The following is a 22,868-nucleotide window of genomic DNA, read 5'->3' as shown; positions in this document are numbered from 1 at the left end:
GCTGCCCACCCCGGGAGATCACCTCTGCTCACCAGCCCATAACCTACGCACTCATTTTTTCTCTCCTGCTGTTTTTTTCTTGAGGTATTTCTGCCCATCTTCATCTCTTGCGTCTCCTCTCTGAGTCGCAGGGGGAAAAAAAGAAAAGGAAAAAGAAAAACCCCAAAGGCACAGCTTCAGTGTGAGCGACTAGTGGCTTCTCCTCCTGGTCACCTCCCCGTCCCTTCCCGCCGCACACCCCCGCCTTCTGGAGACCAGCTCTCCGCTCCCTTCTCTGGGCGTGTTCTTCCATAACCACCGCAGAGCTCCTGGGGTGAAGAAAGCAAGCCCGGGGAGGGCCTGTGGAGGAGGCCAAGGCACGCAAGGGCCCTGAAGACCGTCTTCAGCTGGGGCAGGGGCTCCAGCCGAGCTGGGTGAGCCAGGCTCTGCCCGCGGGCCTGGGGGGGGGGGCGAGCCCTTCAGCCACAGGCACCAGCTCGCCTGGAGGACCAGCCTGCTCTCCGCCTTGTACAAATTACCCAGAGACACCCCTGCTGTCGCCCCGATAATTGCACTGATAAGGAAGCGGGGTGGAGGAAATGAATCAACGGCCCCGCACGGATTGCCTGAGTATCAATCTACCGAACTACTGCAGCTCTATCGCACTCCCATCCCGTGCCGAGGGTCATTAACTATCTGTCCTGCTCACGAGTGCTGGTGTAGCACTGAGGCCCGGGTGTATTCTCTGTCTCAGGTTTACGTTTGCTTTCTCTGCCTGTAGAAGTTTCGTCTGAGCCTCTCGCCAGCTTGGCACGCTTCCTGTTTCCTCCTCCGCCTCCCCTGCTTTCCCCTCCTGTCCCCCCCAACAGGCACGCACACACACACACATCACCACTCTGCCTGGCCCATCACTGCCCCAGTCCTGGAGTCTTCTTAGTTGTAGCTGGATGAGCCATCAGAGAGGCAGGAAGACCATGAGGGGACGGGGAGGCTCTGCTGGTCCTCTTCAGCCTTGGTCACTTCTGATAGCAGACTTTGCAACTAGCTCACAGGTGAAGCCGCCACCTCACACCAAAGCCGGGTGGTCATGGGTCTCGGAGCAGGTGGGGCCCCCCTAGCAGACAAGCACGTGGAATGCAGCACTCCTGGATATGCCGCCGGATGAGGCCAGGCCTGTCCACAAAATTCTGTCCGCCAGCTTCTCTGAAAAGCGCCACAGAGAGAGACTGCATGCAGAACAGCTAACGTTCTTTGTTGGAATAGGAGATAGAGGTAGAGAATGAAACCAGAAAGGAAGGTTTCAGGGACGCGAGAAAGAAAAGCCACTTGGAAATAAGGAAGTGACATGTTCTTAGCACAACCGAAGGCACGTTTATTCAGTCAGCATTAAATAAACGTCCGTTTCATTCCCCTTCCCCTCCAGCCACATTGGACGAATTGAGAAAAATGGAGCCCCGTATGCCATTCATTCCACAATCTGTCTCTGCCCGCTCCCAGAGCAGCCGCCTAAGATACATGGAGGTGTAGACACAAGAGAGAAGAGAGGGGCCTGCAGTGCGGTCTGGGGTGTGCTTTGGCTGAGCTGGGTGGGGGTGCGCCAGCAGGAGCCTGTGTAGGCCCTGGTCTCCATAACTACTTGGAAAGGACAAGTTTTTAAGGTGTCCCCAACTCCTCCAAGATCAATGTTTACTGGTTTAGAATTGTTCTTGACTCTTTGGGACCCAGTGGATAATGGGCACTTTTAAATAAAGAGCCCATCAGACAAGACTTCCCTCCAACGGCAGAGACTAACGCGGTTTCTAAGGTAGCTGCCTGCACTGGTGAAGAAAACATTAAGCTAAAAGTCATCGCTGTCAAGATGTCCTAAATCTGATCCCAGGAGAGGAGAGTGTTGATTTTTAAGAGCTCTGAGTCTTTTCATGAGAATGGTATGTGGCCACTAATTAAAGCTGGCTGAAAACGGTAGTTAGGAGTACAGACTATGGTCAGCAAGATCTGAGTTCAGTCTTGGCTCCTCCGTTCATTAGCTGTGCAATGTTGGTCAAATTCCTTGGCCTTTCCTGAAGCTCATTTTCCTCGTCTCGAATAATGGAAAGAAAGAAGACCTAGCATGTTAGCAAAATCACCGCAGAGCCCTCCCTACTGGTTGTTTACAGCAGGTCTGACAGATTGACGCCTTCTTCTGATTGGCTGTGGCCTGAGCCAAGCCAGTTGCTAAATATCTTGATGCGTAAATATCACTCCTCCCTAGTTAATAGGATCGTTGTCAGGAATGAGTACAATAACATAAGAGAAATGCTTAGTTTGATGCCTGGTAAATGCCCAATTAGCTGTTGGTTTTGTTATGGGTTGAATTGTGTCCTACAAGGAATATATGGTGAAGTTCTCACCCCCAGTACCTCAGAATGTGATATTATTTGGAAATAGGGTCATTGCAGACATAGCTAAGATGAGGTCATACTGGAATGATAGGCCCCCAATCCAATGTGACTGATGATGACTGTGTGAAGACAGAGACACAGAGAAGACAATATGACAACGGAGATGGGGATTGGAGTGGCCCATCTATAAGCCAGGGACTGCCAAGGACTTCCAGCCTTCACCAGAAGCTAGGAGAGAGGTATGGAATATATTTTCCCTCAGAGCACTCAGAAGGCACTAACCATGATGACACCTTGATTTTGGACTTCCTAGTTTCCAGAATTGCAAGACAATAAAGTTCTATAGTTTTAAGTTACTCAGTTGTGGTGATTTGTGACAGCAACCTTGGAAACTAACACAGTTTTATAGTGAGTAGACTCCTCAAAGTCACATGAGACCATGACTCCATAAAGTATCAGGAAAAAGAAGATTGTAATGTTCATTCTAGTGCATCCTCTCATGTAATGCTTGAAAGCCTATATTCAGTGTTCTCATTAAGTAGTCTTTCCACTTGTACCTAAATACCTCCCATGACAGGGAACTCACTACCCACCATGACAATTCAAAGTTCTGAATGTTAGAAAAGCTATTCTTTATATGGAGTCAAAATCGGTTTATTTGTAGATTACCCCACTTGGTGGAATTACTCACCTTGTAGATTACCCACTTTGTAGATTACTCCACGTCCCTTTGACCTTTTGCCAAAAAAAAAGTCCAACCCTTCAGCATTCCACAGCCTTTCAAATACTTACATTGATTCAGCAAGCACATGTTTGCACACGCCAGAGTTTTAGCAAACGCAATGTCTTTTGTGTATGACGCACTTCTGCTTTCTCTACCTGGGGAGTAATCCAGTTTAGTATCATCTTCTGATAGGCTAGGTTATGCTGTGGGAAAAAAACAATACCAAAATCTGTGCTTCAAAAACCAAAAGATTATTTCTCCCACACATACTGCCCATCCACTGTGGGTCAGCTGGGGCACTGTGTCTGTTGTCGTCACTCGGGGAACCAGACTGAGAACGCAGCCACCGTCTTGAACCCTGCCAGCCACCACAGGAGGGACAGAGCTCAGAAGGGTCTCTCATCAGCAATGAAGGCACCAGCCCGGAAGTGACACACATTGCTTCCTCAGAACTGATTGGCCAGTCCTAGTGGCATGGCCACACCAAACCAAAAGGAAGCCAGAAAATGTAGTCCTATCATGTGTCTGGAAAGCCAGGCCAGAAGTACTTGGAGGAGGGCACTGACGATTACACCAGCCCGTCTGTGTAGCTGTCCCTGCTACCCCTGACTGAGTTGTATTACCCGCAGTCCTCTCTGGGCATTCTGTGTATGTGCTGGTCATCGTAATTATCACATTGCATGGTTACTATTTATTGTGTTTTCATCTTCTCCACAAAACAGAGTTTCTCAAGAAAAGGGACTAAGGGGGTGCCTTGGTGACTCAGTTGGTTAAGCATCTGCCTTCTGCTCAGGTCATGATCCTAGGGTCCTGGAATCGAGATCTGCATCAGGCTCCCTGCTCAGCAGAGAGCCTGCTTCTCCCTCTCCCTGTCCCTCCCCCTGCTTATGCTCTATCTCTCTCTCTATCTCTCTCAAATAAATAAATAAAATCTTTGAAAAAAAAAAGAATATGGACTAGGTCGTAAGCAGTGTTTGGTTGGGACGCATTTTAGAGGAGTGACCATATAACCACAGTAAAAGGCAGAGTCCTTATAGTGGTTTACAAGGCCATATCTGACCTGGCCCCACTACCTCTCTGACATCTCCCCACATCTGCTTCTTCATTTGCTTGGCTACAGTCTCACTTTTCCCTCAAACTCACTAGTCCAGCTCCTGCCTCAGAACCCTCACACTTGCTGTTCCCTGTGTCTGAAATGCTGTTCCTCCACCATCTGCTTGGATCAACACTCCACTTCTTAGAGGTCTCTGCTCAGCGGTCACCTTCTCAAGAAGCCTTCCCTGACCGTGGCCTGTAATATCAGCACGACTCCTCCTGCCCCGTTAGCTCCCTTGCCCCTCCTCTTTTATTCTTCTCCACTTACCACTGGCTGATACAAACACACACAAATGAATGTTGCATCATCATTCATTCAATACCATATGATATGCCTTACATGATACATTATGTATGATAATCAGGTTTCCCTGCTATCTGAAAGTAGAGTGTTCCTATGAAAGCTTTCATAAGTTGAAATGGCATAAAGAGAAGAAGCACGTACCATTAATTTATATGGAAAAGTTTTTGAGCCTTCCCATACCCAAAAAATAACCTCTCTTGGGCTTTTCTAATACCTTAGGACACAACTTGCTAATGGACGCACAAAATAATTTGAGATAAAGCACAGATGCTCACACAGTTCAAAGCCCCCGCGACTCCATGCTGAGATGCTGAGTGTTGTCCCCAGGAAGGAGCGGGACAGCATCCCTCTCCCTGTTTGGGGTATGCACTGCCTGTATCACGGCGCACTGCAGAATCAATCCTGAACGCTATTTTCGCTTTTTGCCAAATTTCCTAAACGCGAAAGCCCTTTTCAGAACTGATAAAGGTCTCTCCTGAGTGCAAGGTGGCATAATGCAAACTCTCCAAAAGCGAGAGTTACCTGCACACAATTATTTTTACTATTTATTGATTGTTTGTTTGTCCTCCCCCTGACGCACACACACACACGCACAAACACACGTGCACACACACGTGCAAACACACTTAAATGCAACTTCTATGAATGAAGGAACCAGCATACGGTAGGCACTCAATAAATATCTGTCAAATGAATGAAGAAGGAACCAGTGTAACTGCTGAGTCTTCACTTCTCCGGATCCAACGCCAAACTCCTCCCTTGACAAGACTGAGCCCCTTCAACATCCTGGCCACCCAGAAGTGGTCAATGATCGGTGCAGTACAGAGCAAAGCAGCCCCTTGCTTCTCCTTTTTTCTGTATTTTAATTCATAAAACCTAAACTTAGATAAGATTTTGGAGTTTACAAATATCACGCTGGTGACTGACTCAGAGTAAGTTTGCTTATTGACTAGGGTCGTAAGTGTTGTTCACACAGAAAGCTAAACCTTTCCCTCCATAGACACTTTTATAGTTGTTGCTTTGGATCTAAGTGTAGGACCTGACATTTTTCCCTCTTAATTTTCCTGCCACTTGTCTTCCTTCCCAGTTATAACATCATTTATTCTTTCACTTACTTATTGAGTGTCAACTATGGGCAGAGAAAAATCTACATTACATGCTATGGGTTTTACATGATAATTTTACAGTTCCTGGGTTAAAAACAAAAAAAGCTATTCAGCAATAGCCACATGCATCAGACAAACCCACGTTAGTTTAGTAAAAGAAATAGCTGAGGCTCCTCAGCCTTCAGTGTGAGAGTCAGTGTCAGTGACTGAGAGCAGAGCCCTTCCTGGGGAGCTTTCAGTGATAGAGGGGGCAGAAGTGAGCCTCCAAGGAGGCAATGGCTGGGTACATGGAAATGGAGAGCCAGTAGCTAGCACCTTATACTGAGGGCCTTGGAAAGAGTTGACAGCCATGAGGACAGTGTGGCTCAGACACGTCACTCCATCTATCCCCAAGGTTGATTTACCTCATCTGGATGTGGCCAGTGGATTGCCACCTCCCACATTACTCCAAGAACCTCACCCTTGTTCAAACAGTGGTATGCTGAGTTTGGGCTTTCTTGCTGTCCACTAATGGCTGAGACTTCTCGTGTGTTCCAGTGATTTCAGCGCATCCTTGGATAGGGGAAGAATCAGAACAATTATCCTACTTGTCTGCAAACCATATTTATTTATTTTAAGTGATGCCAGGTACTAAGTAAGTCATAGACAGATAATAACTCAATCATCACTACAATTCTATAAGGTAGGTACCGTTATAATCCCCATTGTATAGATGGAGAAATGGAGGCACATAGAGGTTAGATGATCTACCTACAGTTCGAAAGTGAAGGATCTGGGTCTGAACCCAGACAGTCTGGCTCCAGGGTCCATGATCTTAACGACTCTGCTCTGTTTCCTCTTCATATTGGAAACAGGGACCGATTATGGTCCAATACATAACTTAAAGGCTGAGTAACGAGACATGGTTTTTATACTAGTCACTAATACAGATTACTCCTACCAAAATCAACCCTCAGACATTGTCCAGTTGAACTGAAAGGGACAAGAATAGTGAATAACTTGAGGACAATGGAAGGAAATCAAATAAGTTGGAGAATGATTCAGCTCTTTGTTCACTGGGCATTTACTCATTAATTTACCTGTTTATTCTTCCTTCCGGGCGTCCACTCATTCATCCAACAGCCACGTACTGAGCACTTCTGCTGCCCTAGGCACACGTCAAATGCTGCAGATAAGACATGGTCTGACCAGAATCGATTTAGCAGTCCAGGTGGGGAGAACCAGGAAAAGGAGACGCAGGTCTAGCGTGAGAAATGCTGTCAGAGGGACTTAACTTCTCCTCACTCAGGAGAGCAGATGAAGGGACAGGAAGGAAAAGGTGAGAGGAGAAGCCTCATGGAAGAAGGAATATTGGATCTGACCCTAGCAAAATTTTCTAATCTCAGTATTCCTAGGATGATCCTAGAATTAACACAACTGCCATCAGAGACATCAGAAAATTGAACATGCTTTTCAAGGAAGACGCTAGAGCACAGCGTTAGGAACACAGGCTTTCAGTCTATGAAAGTCAGTCAGGCCTGCATTCAAATCTTAACCTCTCCAGGCCGAATTGCCTCCATCATGAGATGGGCATAATCACCAAGCCCCCTCCTAGGGCTGTCCTGAGGGCCAGGAAGGTCATGTGCAAGGTACACAGCACAGTCTGGGCACTGAGCACAGTCACTAGGCATTAACCATCATTTGTGCCTTCTCCAAGTCCAAGCTAGCCTTACTCCATCCCTCAATCTTTAATCTTCTTAGAAGCTCTAACACTACCTTTAGAACCAAAGTTTGTAAGCCTCTTTCCTCTTTTACATAGGGGATAAAAAAGAAATATAATTTCTATAAAACTGATTTGCATTACAGTAAATTTATCGTCCTCTGTGGGTTTTGGTGACTAGGTAATGAGCAGAGAAGCTAATTCATTATTTCAGCAATTTAAACAGGACCTCGGAAGAAAGGCACCCCGTGGTCACAAAACACCGGGACTAAACTAATGAGAAGATTAAAAGAAAGTTCGGCTCACACAGTCCCCAGTAATCACAAAAGTACCCAAGGATTATTAACAACCACAATTACCTGGAACTATATTATCTGCCTGGTTGGTTATTCTAAAGTCAACTTGTATTGAATACATGAGCTTATAGGAGTTAATAAGTTATTTTGAAGTGGCTGGCCAGGCCCCTTGCTAATAAATATGCTGGAAAATATGAGGGTATGCCTGAGGCTCTCTGGTACCCTTCATCGTACTTCTCACCCAGCCCTGAAAGGAAGCTCTGAGCTCTCCTTGGAGGAACAGCCTATCCACCAAGCCCCAGTCATCAGTCCTCACAGGTCCTCTGTGCTGGGGCTACTTGCCCACCACGGGGCTTGGATTCGTGCATTCTAGATAAGCCTTTTGGGAAAGCAAAATGTCCTTCTGCGGAAGTAGTGTTCATTTTCAGGAATCCATCCCTCTTGGGGATAGAGCTCTGGATTTTTGTGACCCTGGTAGCTGTTGTCCCTTCCCAACCTCCCTGTGGAAAATCTTAACTACCTATTCCTTAGCTTTGTAGGATCGTGCCCAGCCACGGGGCTCCGCACACCTCTCAGGGTCATCTCGTTCCTCTGTCTCTCTTGCAGATCCCCACAACTCCCCGAAGGCTGGTCTTGAACCCGGAACTCTGGCTGAGAGGATGGGGGTGGACGGGGAAACGGTGGTCCTGAAGAGCATGCTCATTGGCGTCAACCTGATCCTTCTGGGCTCCCTGCTCAAGCCCTCCCAGTGTCAGCTGGAGGTCACCACCGAAAGGGTCCGGAGACAGGCGGTGGAGGAGGAAGGAGGTGTGGCCAACTACAGCGCATCCGGCAAAGAGCGGCCAATGGTCTTCAACCACGTGTACAACATTAACGTGCCGCTGGACAGCCTTTGCTCCTCCGGGCTGGAGGCCTCGGCCGAGCGGGAGGTGAGCGCCGAAGACGAGGCGCTGGCAGAGTACACCGGGCAGACCTCGGACCACGACAGCCAGGTCACCTTCACCCACAGGATCAACCTCCCCAAAAAGGCTTGCCCGTGTGCCGGCTCGGCCCGGGTGCTGCAGGAGCTGCTGAGCCGGATTGAGATGCTGGAGAGGGAGGTGTCTCTGCTCCGGGACCAGTGTGCCAGCAATTGCTGCCCAGAAAGCGCGGCCACAGGTAGGGGCTGGGGGCTCGCGGGTCCAGGCAGGGGCAGCAGAGGCCCGGGGGAGGGGGGATGGCGCGCGGGGAGGGGGGGCAGCCCCTCCCACGAAATCCAGGCCCTCCTCGCGTGGAGGGAAGAGTGCCCTCGTCTGCTCCTCCGCAGCTCTCCGCTGCTAAGTCTCAGATCTAAATGCGGTCCTTCCCGGGGGAAGCGGGGCAGGGATTCTCCACACTGCTCAGCCAGTTTGAAATACATTAACCTGATTTGGGGGGGATGAGTCAGGTAATGGAACATCGGTTCAGCGCAGCAACTTCTGTGGCGAGCAGGGAATTTGGTGTCTGTCTTCATTCATCTTTGGTTTTCACAGGCTGTTGAATTGATATCTCTCCATGTTAACCTCAGGGACTAGAGAACGCAGGCGCTCTGTTCGCTCAGCCGAACCCTCTCTCCCATCTGAGTAAATGATAGTCATTAAGGTCTCAGAGGACCTGTCCCCAGCTCCCGCAAGATCGAGGTTTCAGCTCCCTCCGCAGACACACACACGTGGGTGCGCATGCACGCACACATCTCACGCGCGCACGGACTCGCACACACTCGCAGAGCGGTTTCCACGCCCCCAAAGGCTGAGTGTCCAGGAGACACCCACCCCCTGACTGGAAACCCGAATTGCTATCTTGACCTCTCTGGGAGAAGTCATTACATCTTCAGAGCCAGGCTCCCTGAGTTCAAATCCTGCCTCTGCTATTTACTAGCTGGTATTTAAGTAAGTCACATAACCTGTGCCTGCCTTCCTCACCTACAAATGCTGATAGACTCCAGTGACAGGGATTGTTACATATAAAATTTGGGCTATTCAGAGGAAAGGCTGACTTCTGGTAAGCACCATGTAAGCAACAGCTATCAGCTGACCCTTAATAAATAGAAATTGTGTTAATCCCCTTTTGTCCTCAGTCTGCTCACCCAGAAGGTACCTTAGACCCATGCCAGTCATTTTTTAATGAGAACAGGGATTCTTCTTACTATCTTGGGTTCCAGTTTTCACCTCTGTAGGGTCTGGTATCTTGAGGCTTTCACATGGAAGACACAGGAAGTGGCAGGGATGACATAAACAGGGCCTGGATGGCCTGCTTGTCCAACGGGTATCAGACATGTTCATCCTGAGACACACCAAAATTAGGGGCAGTTTCTGAGTGGCGAATATTTCACAAGTTTTCTCCTCTTTCTCGTCCTCATAACCAAAGCTATAAATAAACAATGTGAAGAAGAGAAAGTCCAGTCGTTCAATCTCCCTTTTTCCCCTTTCTTCAGTAAGAACGTTCAGGCCAGTTTTCCTTTTCAGCGGAGCTGAGGAATACAGGGAAGTCATAGGTGTCCGTGGACATGAATTCTTCACTGCCCAGGAAGCTGGACGGCTTCTGAGTGGGCTTTCTCCCAGCATCCCAGCAGGCTCCCGGGCAGATGTGGAAAAATCCCCAAGCAAGAACTATGTTAAAGCAATGTCAGCATCGTGTCCTTTCAGACCACGGGGCTAGGTAAAGTGGCAGAATTAAAAAAGGATATAACTTGCTTGACTTCATCTCCCCAGAGCCAAGCACAGAGAATGATGCCAAGCAGGTATTGGGAGTGTGTTTGCTTAATTAGTTTATTTGACTCATGCCAGACAGATAAATTTACCCCTGTAGCTATGGTGTGGTAAGGGCTAGGACAGAGACATGCAGAGAATCCAAAAAGATCACAACAAACAGTAACTAAATGAGACTGAAGTCCTGGGAAGCCTTAGAAGTGACCCTGGTGCTGAGTTGTGATGAGCCAAGTTAGTTAAATGGCAGGAAGGAGAGGGAGCAAAAGATGGGCCTGTAGCACACATGACCTTGCCCTGCATAGCAGACTCAGTGCTCAGCCGACATCCCCTGGGGTCTCCATCAGTCCCCACAGCCAGCTCCTGGGTGTCTTTGTCAGGGACTGTCCTTGGGCTAAGGGAACCTCCTTGGCCTGCCCAAGGAGACAAGGTTGGGCATTTACACCTCCCCGGGACAGCCCTTAAGCCATGGTGAGGTGAGACCTGCACTGTGGCCAGAGCACCCAGCAGGATTAAACCGGGGGTATCCTCCCTGGGACTTTGCCTGTTAACGCACCCTGGCTTGGGCTCCTCCCTCCCCTATCTCCTCCTCTCCCTGACCAGTTTCTCCCGCGAGCACTTTCTAATAAGTTGCCTTGACCTGGGTCCTCGTCCAAGGTCTACTTCTAGGGAACCCAAGCTAAGACACACTGAAGGTGAGCTCCTGGAGGACAGGGGGCCAGATCTCATTCATCCTTGTCCCCAGCACTGTGCGAGGCACAGGTAATCCAGATGGGGTGAAAATATTTATGAAATAGGATCGGTACCACACTAGGTCACGCTTGACTGTCAGCCACGCGAATCCGACCAGAGAGGGAGGAGAGTTCTCTGTCCGCCCCTCCCCGTGCGCCAAGGTGCCACTGCGGCCCTTTGACCTCCTCCTTGACCATTCCAGGACAACTGGACTACATCCCTCACTGCAGTGGCCATGGCAACTTTAGCCTCCAGTCCTGCGGCTGCATCTGCAATGAAGGCTGGTTCGGCAAGAACTGCTCCGAGCCCTACTGCCCCCTGGGCTGCTCCAGCCGGGGCGTGTGTGTGGACGGCCAGTGTGTCTGTGACAGCGAGTACAGCGGGGGCGACTGCTCCGAGCTCCGGTGCCCGACAGACTGCAGCTCCCGGGGGCTCTGCGTGGATGGAGAGTGTGTCTGTGAAGAGCCCTACACAGGCGAGGACTGCAGCAAGCTGAGGTGCCCCGGGGACTGTTCAGGGAAGGGGAGATGCGCCAATGGCACCTGCTTCTGCCAGGAGGGCTACGTGGGGGACGACTGCAGTCAGCGGCGGTGCCCGAACGCCTGCAGCGGGCGAGGACACTGCCAGGAGGGGCTCTGCTTCTGCGAAGACGGCTACCAGGGCCCCGACTGCTCGGCAGGTAGGAAGAGGGCTGCGTAGGGCGTTCAGCAAACTAACTGGAGGTGGAAAGAGAGATGGGAGGGAAGGTGTATTCCATGCAAACGAATTCCCAACTGGGTTGTGCTCATTTGCTGTACAAGAGAGCCGATTTCTTGAGTCAGTCACAATTGATGAGGCAGACTTAAGGGGGAAAGAGCAGACACCAGAAAAGGTCAAGTGTAGGACGAAAGTTGGATCTTACCCCTGAGACTGGAGCCAAGGCCATGCTAATAATGTTGTCCTTGCGGTGGAGGAAAGCGGAGAGGCGCGCCATGGAACCACCTCAGGCAAGGCCACCCTCTAGCTCAGGGTGCTTCCAAGAGCTCCACCTGCCCCCAGGTGTCCCCCTGGCCTGTTGCCATGTTCCAGGGACGTGTCCTTTTCTGGTGCTACTGCACAAGAGGGCGGTTAGTCTGTGATAAACAGGCAAGCTAGGCACTCTGGTTCTTTCATAACTTACATATGGCAAGGGCTTACTAATTGTTGAAATGCTCTCGTGTCCACATGGACAAAAAGTATTTATAAGCAAGGAATTAAATGTAAACAGGAATAAAGTCCTAAAGACATCAAGCAACAACTCACATTCTAACAATTAGTACAGAATACTAAAAGGCTGTGACTCACCTTGCTTCGGATGACATGGAGCAAGTTGGAACCAACCCCAGTACGTAGTCTAACTCTGTGGAAACTGATACAAAGGTGATATCCTGAAATGAAGATCTAAATCTCTCACTGGAGATTTTTTTTTTTTTACCTTAAATTAGATGATTTTCATCATTACACTGTTATGGCTCATCCCCTTCTGACTAAATCAGTGACTCTTGCTGATACGTTTTGTTGGTGTATCAGGTTATATGATTGATCTTGATCCTTTCCTGTTACGATTGAATCTACAATAGTGGGTTCAGAGTGCCCACTGGGAGGATTTCAAATAAAAAATAACAGCAATCAAATACCTTTAAACCTTCTGATGGGTTGTCTCCTGGGAGGTGAGCGTCGCTAGCTTTCTCTTCTTCAGCACCGCCAGTGATCTTCACCTGGCTAAGCGGACCAGTCCGACAAGGTCCCTGCACCTGTGACTTCAACTTAAATTCTTTGGAAAGATCAATGGCAATAATGAAAAACAAAACAGTAAAGCACTGCTTAGGGAAAAAAATCTTCTCACGTTCCTTCATTTTTTTCCATATTGTTATTTCATTTTAGCCTCCCAATTTTGTTTCTGAACTGAAATGTCTTTCTAAAAACACATACAGTTGTTATACCAATTGTTCCAAAGGAAAATTCAAGCAGAAGTTAAGCCTCATCATGACATGAAGCCTTGTTTGGATCCAAAGTCACGAGGGAGTTGCTGGCAAGGGGAGGCTGAGGCATGGCCCTGGGTTCCAGCCACAGGACGAGGCTCTGTGAGGCCCCAGCAGGGGAGGCTAAGGGTCCGCTTGAGCCATTGCTGCGGATGGCTACTCTGGAGCCCACATGCTTCTTGATAGAATAGATCTTTGTTGGGCTATACAAACCCGCCATGTTCCTGCCATATTCCTGACCCTGCTTTTCTACAAGAATGGGTCCATTTGCAAGCAAAATCTGAATCTGATCCTGGATCCAGACTGAACTGGAGATAAACCCACCTGGTCACTCAGGGAAGTCTCAGCAGCTGCTGGCACAACCGCAACTGGGTGGAGTCCAAACGGGAACCCATGTTACTCCAGCATGTTAGCTCTGTGCTGTTTGAAGACAACTTCAGGAGACCCAGATGAATTGCTTTACAGGTTCCAGAAGCATGTGAGGAAGGACAGTTGCATAACCTCCACCTGTTTCTATAGCAACCCCGGAGCCACCACTCATTGCAGGTGCTGCTCTCAATGCCTGCCTTTTAAACCGAACACCACAGGTCTCTTCCAGAGAAGTATCTAGGTCATTATCTAAAGTGCTCCTTTGCTTGCTCTTTGAGAGAAGGCTGTGGGAGAGGGGACTCTTTACCCACTGTTTGACATTTCTGTCCAGATGCACATACCACAGCGTCACTGCTTCCCTCGCCAGCAGGTGTGAGGACAGGAGAGAAAAGAATAAGGAAGGTGAAACTGTGGAGAGCCACAGAATATACCTCTGCACGAGTCCTTCTTTTCTCTTTGGCAAGGCCACGGCAGAGAGCTGCCTGTCGTGTGGGCTTCATTTTGAGTCCCTAGACCACCAGAGCTTGGATACAGCTGAATAGCGTCGACAAGGCCACTATATTTGACTCCCAGCCTTGATCTTTGCTCATAGCGTGCCACGAGACAAAACCTCAACCTTTCTGCCTCTGTTCTCTGGCCACGTAAAGATAATAGAACAAAAAAGTCATGAATCTGAACGCTCAAAACAGGCCGTAGAAAGAAGCTACACTGGGCTTCTCGTTTTACAAATTTAAAAAGCAGCAGTCCAGAGAGGCAGAAAGATTTTTCTAGAGCCAGACCGCTAATTAATGGTGGAGCAAGAATGAGAGCCTTGGTCTCCTACCAACTTCTAGCACTCTTTAATCCTCTCCGGGATGCTTAAGTAAAGCAGAATTGAAAAATAAAAATTATAAAAGCCACATACACAAAGAAATGGTCTTTTGATAGGAAAGCCAAGCCCTGTCAAATGATTTTCTTTTTGAAAGCCTTAGAGGTGGAGAAGAGAAGCATGTTAAACTATTTGTCCACATCTGTCCCCAGTGAAGGAGGTTAGCATAGGATCTGTCCAGTGAACTGGCCAAAACTCCCTATGAGTCAGCAGGATTAAAGAACCACCAGAGCAGGACTTGAAACAATCCAGATTGCTGTTCCCTGGACTTCAGTCAGACCTGCGGAGATCCATCAATGTCAGCCCCTGCCTCTGCCCACACTGCAGCCAGCCCAACCTTTGGCACCTGAAATTTCTCGCTCCTTGGAGCAAGACACTTTATGGAACTGATTCCAGCTTCTCTCAGCACATATGTGCACAACTGAGGCAGGATCTAAAAAATAAACGGCGTAGAATCTTTGCAGATAAAGCAACTCCAATTCTTCAAGCCACAGTTTATTCCTTTTTAACTGCCTGCTCTTTCCCCCAAAGTTCAAAGTCGGGACCCCAAAGAAAGTAAGACTATGAACACTTTGCTTCCACCCTCAATTCACTGAATCAAGGCATATGGCTCTTCTGCAGTTTCTTTTAATAATTCAGTATCATTTCACCTTATGGGAATTACTGACGCCAAGCTACACAGCTGCTGCTAATTTATAGGGCAAGTGCTGGTGGTCATGGCTTCTTCCATTGAGCCATGGCCCCCAAGAGTACTCCCACCACAAACAACACCATTGCTGCTTTATCATCGCGAGTGAGGGCGGTGTTTACCAGCAGACTCAGGTCTCAAGATAAAAAATTTGCCAAGTTAAGCTGTCAAGATAAAAAATCCTTCTATACTCCCTTCTTACTTTAAAATCCCAAGGTTCTCTGCCTGGATCATTATTAGCTTTATTTTCTGGAAGAAGGAACCAAAAAGAAATATACTGACTTGTCCCAAGTGCCCTAGGAGTTGTCAATGACTTGAAATTTGGAATGACCATTTCTTTGGCTATGACAGGAGAAGTCCCACTTCGGAAACTTGGAATCAGTTGTGTTGAATCACAAGAGGCAGGGAGTAGAGAATCCTTTTTTAAAATACGTTTCTGACTTCTAGGATAAGCACCAGTCTGAAATTTATATCTTAAAGAATAGTCTGAACTCTCCTTCACTGTAGTTTATTTCGATGGCTATGTATAAATGAAAAAAGGCATTGGGTGCAATCTATAACCTGTCCTATAGATTGTAGGGGGAAGGACACCAAGTGTGGAAGATCTGGGTTTGAGAACCAATTCTGACCCAACTCCCTGACTTTTAGCAAGTCCCTTAGCCTGGGTCTCAGTTTCTCCATTTGTAAAATTGGGTTAATTATATCTACCCAAGCTACCTCATAGGGCTGCCATTAAAGGATTTTTTAACAATCCAGGTAGATGGTGTGTCTGAACATGTGTCTATATTTTATAGACTGTGAAATGCTGCGCAAATGTAAAATGGTATTGTTTACTGGCTAAGAGTTTCTAGAACCATTCTGCCTGGTTCAAATCCTTGGTTCTGTGTTTGCTGACTGTGGGAGTCAGTTTCCTCATCTGCAAAATGGGGTAATAATAATACCTATCTCATAGTGTTGATGAAAGGACAAGACGAAACAGTCCACATAAGAATGGTTGGCATTGTGCCTGGTGTATGGTAAATGCTCCGTAGAATCATGCCAAGTACTGACAGATTCTATATATAAATTCATCTTCCCTTGGTCCAGGGGCCAGGCTATCCCTAAGGTCTTAGTGCAGTTCAGAGCTTTAATAGTGTCAGAATTAAAAATGATATAAGCTTATAAGTGACCATTTGAAGTTTAATTATTTAAATCTCATTGACATATGTTTAATTTTATCAATTAAATTTAAAAAAGGAATGTTTCATTTTTTGTTTGTTTCAGTCGGCATTTGCCATCTCCAGTCACAGGGAGCTCTGCTTTTGAGACTGTTTTATACAATGAATGGTTTGGGGCACAAGCAGTCAAAGCAAATGCCCAGCACTGCAAATATATGGTCCCAATTTCCACCCCATGAGTCTGAGTTGGAGGGCGTGTCATTTCTGCCTCTGCTGAGGATTTGAGGGCACATGTGTGAACAGAACAGAGAGGACAGGTGCTCTCCACTCACACAGTCTGTGAACAGCAGCTGGCTCAGTCTTATGCTTTTGGTAAGGTGAAACATTCAAAGCCCGTGGTGACTCTTACACTAACTGGCATCTTCACCACATGTCAACCTGTAACTTAATTACGACTATTTCAATATTGTCCCAATTTTTTATTTAATCTCTGGGCAGGTCCAATGATAGGCACACTGGAGTTAGCCTCCCAATGGGTCTTAAAGGTTCGGTTATTTAATACCCACACTCCTGGTGAATATTCACTTCCTAAGGGAGCCATACATGAAAGACTATTTCAGAGAGGCTTATTCTAGGGTGATATTCTGAGTAACATTTGAGACGTGGAACAAGAGAGAAAAATAAGCCCTCAAGAAAGCTTCTTTATCATCATCCCCAAGATCAAGGCTAATAAAAACCAGTCTAGCACAAGTCACATTTCTTTCAAAACCTCAACGGTCTCTTTTTAAGAGGAAAAAATAATACAATAAAGGGTTATTGAATGTCTTCATCGGTATCCAGATGGTATCCAGAACCTACTGTTTTGGCTTCTTATGTTTTGCAAGATAACCAGGAATAAGCCTTTATTCCCACTTGCCAAATCAAATATGGGTTCCTAAGGTAATCTGATGACATACACTTATTTAACGACCAAAAATGTTGGCCAGTGGTGTGCTGTTAAATATGTAACAACTAGCTCTCTGAGGGAAAAAATTAAAAACCCTGCTTTATAGCGTTTGCCAGTTTCCACGGTAGAAATACTCCTTCCATGGCCAATTTCAGACTACCAGCATGACATATGTCACTCAACATGGGGCTGGGAACAGCTGTGCACTAGAATGCAGTTCTACAGTCTTCCCACCAGAGAGGTACACTACACGTGAATTTTCTCGAGGGCATGGATAATGGTAAAATGTCATGAAATAATTTGAAAGTAATGAGTTTTGAGTATTTATTCCCTTTGTTTTTAATACCATTGACTTCACTGTACATGTATACAATTGAGCCTTCAATGATGGCTGTATTTAACAACAGTCTTGAAGAACTCCTGAAAATTTGACATTCAACTTTCGCAAGCTAGCAGGAACTGCTCCGGCTCACCACTAGCTCATGGCCCTATGGGGAGAGAAGTGCTAAGCACAGACGAGACGAGAACCTGACCACAGAAGGAGTTACAGATCACTCTAAGCCAGTGAACATACGGACAGGGTGTGTGGGGTGAGATGTGAGGAAGAAAGTTGAGTCCAGGATGGGGAAGGCAGTCCTCTGAGCTCATGCTATCTGTGTATTGCCTCCTGGTAGTTGCCCCTCCAGAGGACTTGCGAGTGGCTGGTATCAGCGACAGGTCCATTGAGCTGGAATGGGACGGGCCGCTGGCAGTGACGGAATATGTGATCTCTTACCAGCCGACGGCCCTGGGGGGCCTCCAGCTCCAGCAGCGGGTACCTGGGGATTGGACTGGCGTCACCATCACGGAGCTGGAGCCAGGTCTCACCTACAACATCAGCGTCCGCTCTGTCATTAGCAGCATCCTCAGCCTTCCCATCACTGCCAAGGTGGCCACCCGTACGTAACATTTCCCCATCCTCCTTCATTTTTCTTTTCTCCTACATGAGATCATGGGCATTCATGATAGTAGTGTCTTTTCTCAATTCTTCAGGGATGCCTGCAATAAACACTGCTCTTGAGGGCAAGGGCTTCCGACGGGACCCACTTGGAAAAGGGTAAATCACTAAAAAGGCACATCCGATTAAGAGAATTTCCAAATCCAGGCAGCTCCCATCAATTATAGAACCAAAAGGACAAAAAAGCAATTATTGAGTTCTGACTTGTTATAAGCTCAAGTCTGATTAGAAGTCAAAGAAAGTATGAGATTTATACAGACTTTGAATCTAGTTAGGGATTCAAAACCAGAAGATAGGAAATAGGACGTATAATAAGCAAGTGCTAAATGGTATGTTACAGATGGTAAGTGTATAGCGGAGTGGGAAAAAAATCTTATTTAAAACCACACTGACGACACCCACTTCTCCTCATAGAGGGGTGGCATAATTTCTTCATGGTCTTTTGTTTAGCAAAATATAGTCTATTTTGATTATAAAAGTTGAGGCTCTAAAGGATAGTTTAGAAAGATTCAGTGGAGAGAAAGAGCAGTAGAGACAGAGGCCAGCTAAATTGCTCTCCATAAAAAATAGTTTTTCTTTTTTATTTAGAACACGGAAAAATTCCTATAGGTGCATATCTGATTTTACATGTATTTTGTTTAAACATAGAAAAATTTCAAAAGATTACATACCAAGAATTAACATTGGCTACATCAAAGAGTTGAATAAGAAGACAGGAAGGCAGTTATTTTTTTTTTTCTTTAATACCACTGGTTTCTTAAATCGTCTTTCCCAATATTGTTTCTCCACCTCTCAGATGCTGGGAAGGTGACTTGCAATTCAACTCTGATACTATCTACCTGGAGTGAGTGTCAGGTCCCACAGGTTAGGGCCTGAGTCTCACAGGACTGTTCCCACCTCAGGCTCCAGTCACAGGTCCAAAGCTGTCACCTACTTCTGACTGACCAGCTCTAAATTCAAAGGGTTCCCACAACCCTTCCTTAGGTTTGATAATTCCTTAGAACAACTCACAGAACTCAGGAAAGTGCTTTACTTACTCGTACTGTCTGATTACCAAGGATGCAACTCAGGGAGAGCCAAATGGAAAAGATGGTTAGGGCAAGGGATGGGGGATGGGGTGTGGAGCTTCTGTGTCCTCTCTGGACACATCACACCTCCCAGCACCTCCCCTTACCAACCTGGAAATTCTCTAAACCCTGTTGCTTGGAGATTTTTATGGAGGTTTCACTCTGGAGGCATGATTGAATAGGTCACTGGCCATTGGTAATTAACTCAGTCTCCAGCCCGTCCCCCCTCCCTGGAGGTTGGAAGATGGGGCTGAAAGTTCTGATCTTTTAAATCATGATGTGGTTTTTCTGGAAACCCGCTATCTAGTTATCTCGCAATCATACAACAGATATTCTTTTTTTTTTAATGTTTTTTTATTATATTAGTCACCATACAGCACATCCCTGGTTTTTTATGTAAAGTTCGATGATTCATTAGTTGCGTATAACACCCAGTGCACCATGCAATACGTGCCCTCCTTACTACCCAACACCAGATATTCTTATCACTCCGGAGATTCCAAAAGTTTTAGGAGTTATGTGCCAGGGACCCAGGGACAAAAACCAAATACTTTTGATTTCTATCACGCAGAGATTTTAGCAGTAGCAGGACACGGGATCAAGAAGTAACTGTGAAACAGAAGCCTGTGGGTCAGGAAATGGGACTTCTCACCAAATAAGGGATAAGAGATTCCAGTCCACTTTATGTAGGTCTCAAAGGACAAGATGGCATTTGGATAACAAACGCCATGAAATTTCAGAGAAGGGAGAGGTCAAAGGAAGAAGAGCTGGCCTTGAAGGCTACTTGGACTTGAATTGCACTCGAAAGGATAGGGACCGGCAGAGAGGAAAGGATTTAAGAAATCAGCCCGTCCCCTTGCTTTCCAGGTGACAGAGATGCTGTTATAATACTGGATTCCCCCAACGAATGCTGACTCTGTAAATAGGCCTATAATTATCTCTGTTTATATTTGACCTTTTTTTCTAAATTCCTCTGGTGCCTGAGAAGCAGTTTTAAATATCTTCGATGATTGTGTAGAGATGCAGGTCACCATCTGCTGCTTTTCCCACCTTGCTCCGGGATGAGTCACCACGGCAAGTGCCTGGCCCGACTCCCAGGCGTCTCCTCTCCCGTGCACGTGCACGCGCAGTGATGAGGTTTCCATCCCCCCCCCCCCGTGGCCTGTGTTATGCCCATTCAGGGCATCCCCTCAGGCAAGTTTCCAGGTGACAAGGAAAAAATCATGTAAACTCACCTGACATGCCTTCAAGTGGGTTCAGAATCAGACCTGCCTTTCAACCAGGAAGCATGAGGAAGCTTCCAAACAGGAAGGATGAGAAACTGTCAGTTTTCCAATGGAATATACCATGAGAGGCAAAGCTAAAATGGGAGCGGGCTCCCTGGAGAACTGAGAAAAGTCATGCTGTCCTATCTCAGGGCTGGTAATTGGAACTCCATTAGGACAAGCATATCTCCACCTCACTGAACCTGTGCATGCCTCTGTGTGTGTGTGGGGGGGGAATTGGGGTCAGAAAAAGGGGAGATTAAGAAAGGAATGAGAAACAAGATAAGTGAGGCAAAGGTGAGTGAGGGAGAGAAGAGACAAATAGCGAAGAACTGGAGAAAAGAGGGAGACACTAGAGTGAGAGCAAACATCCCAGGATCTGCCATTGTCCTTTGTATGTGCCTTTGGTTGCCTCGTGTACGTGAAATGGAAATCTTAGGCCATCCTAGATATGGCGATTTGAGCTAAACAAAATACTCTGCCCATCAGATGATCAAGAAAAGCATTCTAGTCTTTAGTCTGAAGTTGGCTTTCATCTTTAGCCAACTCTCTCTGTGCCTCCCTCTTCCTGGGTATGAAATGGGAACATTTTATTGCCTCTCAGGAATCCTTAGAGCCTCCAAAGATAGTGTTCAATCCTCTGAGTAAGGCTTCGTATTAAATACCAAGATCTGCCACATTAGTAAGGAAAGGAAGGGTTGTCTCTTTTGTATTTTAATATCAACCTATGATGGAATAGACAGCATTAAAAAAGTATTTATTAGATTACATTTTAAGTTCACTCAGGTATCACCAATACAGAGCAGCACCAGGGCCATGACAGAGTGGGCCAACCCTACACCTGGTGCCTGTCACGTTTGTAATAAGATTGGGATTGCCCACCACACCCAAGGTGTGGAGGGATGGCACCCAGGCAAATCCCCAGGTGATGCTCTCTGTCCCTGCCAGGGATAGCCGTGACATGGTCACCCACATTGCTGTGTTCCAGATCTCTCCACTCCTCAAGGGCTACACTTCAAGACCATCACAGAGACCACCGTGGAGGTGCAGTGGGAGCCCTTCTCATTCTCCTTCGATGGGTGGGAGATCAGCTTCATTCCAAAGGTAATGTCCACCTGTGACACCGCCAAACAGCCTCATTTGGCGTATTCATACCCTCAACTTGGAATCAGAGGCTGCAAGGACAGCGCTACCCAATGTCTCTCTCCATGCAGCTGAGGACGCAAAGGGAGCTTTGGTGGTGTCTGAGCTATAGAACATCTCTTCCACAAAGGCGTGGTGGACTGACGAGCAAGAGTGGCCCTAGCCTCACACCCTGGCTTTGGAAGACAGGATGTGGAAAGCGGCCACCAGGCCCAGCTCTCTGCTCAGAAAGCTTTAGAGTTTGGCAAGCTATCATTTTAGCAAGTCTAAAAACCGAACCTTCAAAATGTTGGGGCTTCTCTTTAAGACATAAGGAAAGCCAGAATGAATCAGTCACATGGCTTCGTTCCATGCAGAAGATGCACCAAAAGTCAGCTTGCGTGGCCGGGCTCAGAGGCATAACACGAAAATACCTTTTGTAACCTATTAATTGAGAAAATTTATCCTTGAACAAATTACATTATTAGTTTTTGAGTTAAAAAGTATCCTGATTGCTTTCTATTCTTTGAAGTTGCATTTTCTTGTGTTAATCTAGAACTTTCCCAAGTTGCCAGAAGCGCCTGCCTACTTCTGGTTTTCCAGAATTTGCTGACCCTCCTGATATTCTCCCTACCTCTACCACTCATGGGAGTGTAATGTTTAATCCTAGGCCTTACCCCATCTTCATCTTTCAGTATCAAATAGCATTTTTCCAGTCATTCATCAGACTTAATGACGGATGACACATATTTGGCTAACAAGACAGTGATCTCACCAGTATTTTACTTCAAAATTCTTCGAGGCTGGGACTGTTGGAGCTACCAAAGACCTTCCAGTTCACAGAGTATGACCCTTCATTTTACATCGAGTTTGTTTAGTTTAAAGAGACTAAGACCAAGACTCAGCAAACTTAAATAACATCACATAGCTAGTTGGTGGCAGGCTTAACACAAGAACCCAGGGCTCCAGGGTTCTGTCCACTAGAGCAAGACTTTCCTCTCTATGTGAATAGTCGTGTCACTGCAAGCTAAATAGAACAGGCATTCTGTACAAATACCTTCTTGTATGTCTTATCTGCATTAAAATGGCCACTAACGTATGGGAGGCAACTGGGTGTGTAACAGGGCAGAGAGAATCCTATCATCCTGATGCTGAGGCAGGAGAAAACTATGCTGGGTTTGCCTATTTTACATCTAATATGTAAAACTCTAAATAAGACCTTGGCCAGGGCATGCCAAGGTCAAACATATGGCCACATAGAATAACTGTGATCTGTAGGTTGCAGCTACTGGCTGGGGGGCAGGGGAGGGGGAGGAGGGCGAGGGACATGAGTCACAGTGATTTATGAGT

At 46.9% G+C, this 22,868-nt stretch overlaps 1 protein-coding gene across 3 annotated transcripts in view; it reads left to right on the top strand.

The window, feature by feature from the left end:
- Positions 1-22,868, top strand: part of TNR (tenascin R) — a 409,151-nt gene that overhangs the window by 316,132 nt on the left and 70,151 nt on the right. For 2 of the 3 annotated variants that reach the window (XM_034666755.1, XM_034666756.1), the window contains exons 3-6: positions 8,191-8,742; positions 11,242-11,718; positions 17,742-18,005; positions 21,385-21,500. In XM_034666755.1, the coding sequence (XP_034522646.1) occupies positions 8,244-8,742; positions 11,242-11,718; positions 17,742-18,005; positions 21,385-21,500 (1,356 nt within the window). In that variant the 5' untranslated portion in view covers positions 8,191-8,243. Of the gene's footprint in view, positions 1-8,190; positions 8,743-11,241; positions 11,719-17,741; positions 18,006-21,384; positions 21,501-22,868 lie in introns of those variants that run through there. The other variant, XM_034666757.1, reaches the window with a different exon arrangement.

Source organism: Ailuropoda melanoleuca, chromosome 8, assembly GCF_002007445.2.
Source record: "Ailuropoda melanoleuca isolate Jingjing chromosome 8, ASM200744v2, whole genome shotgun sequence".
NCBI classification, from domain to species: domain Eukaryota; kingdom Metazoa; phylum Chordata; class Mammalia; order Carnivora; family Ursidae; genus Ailuropoda; species Ailuropoda melanoleuca.
Note: the sequence above shows the minus strand (reverse complement) of the source record. Positions and strands in the feature narration are given on the sequence as shown.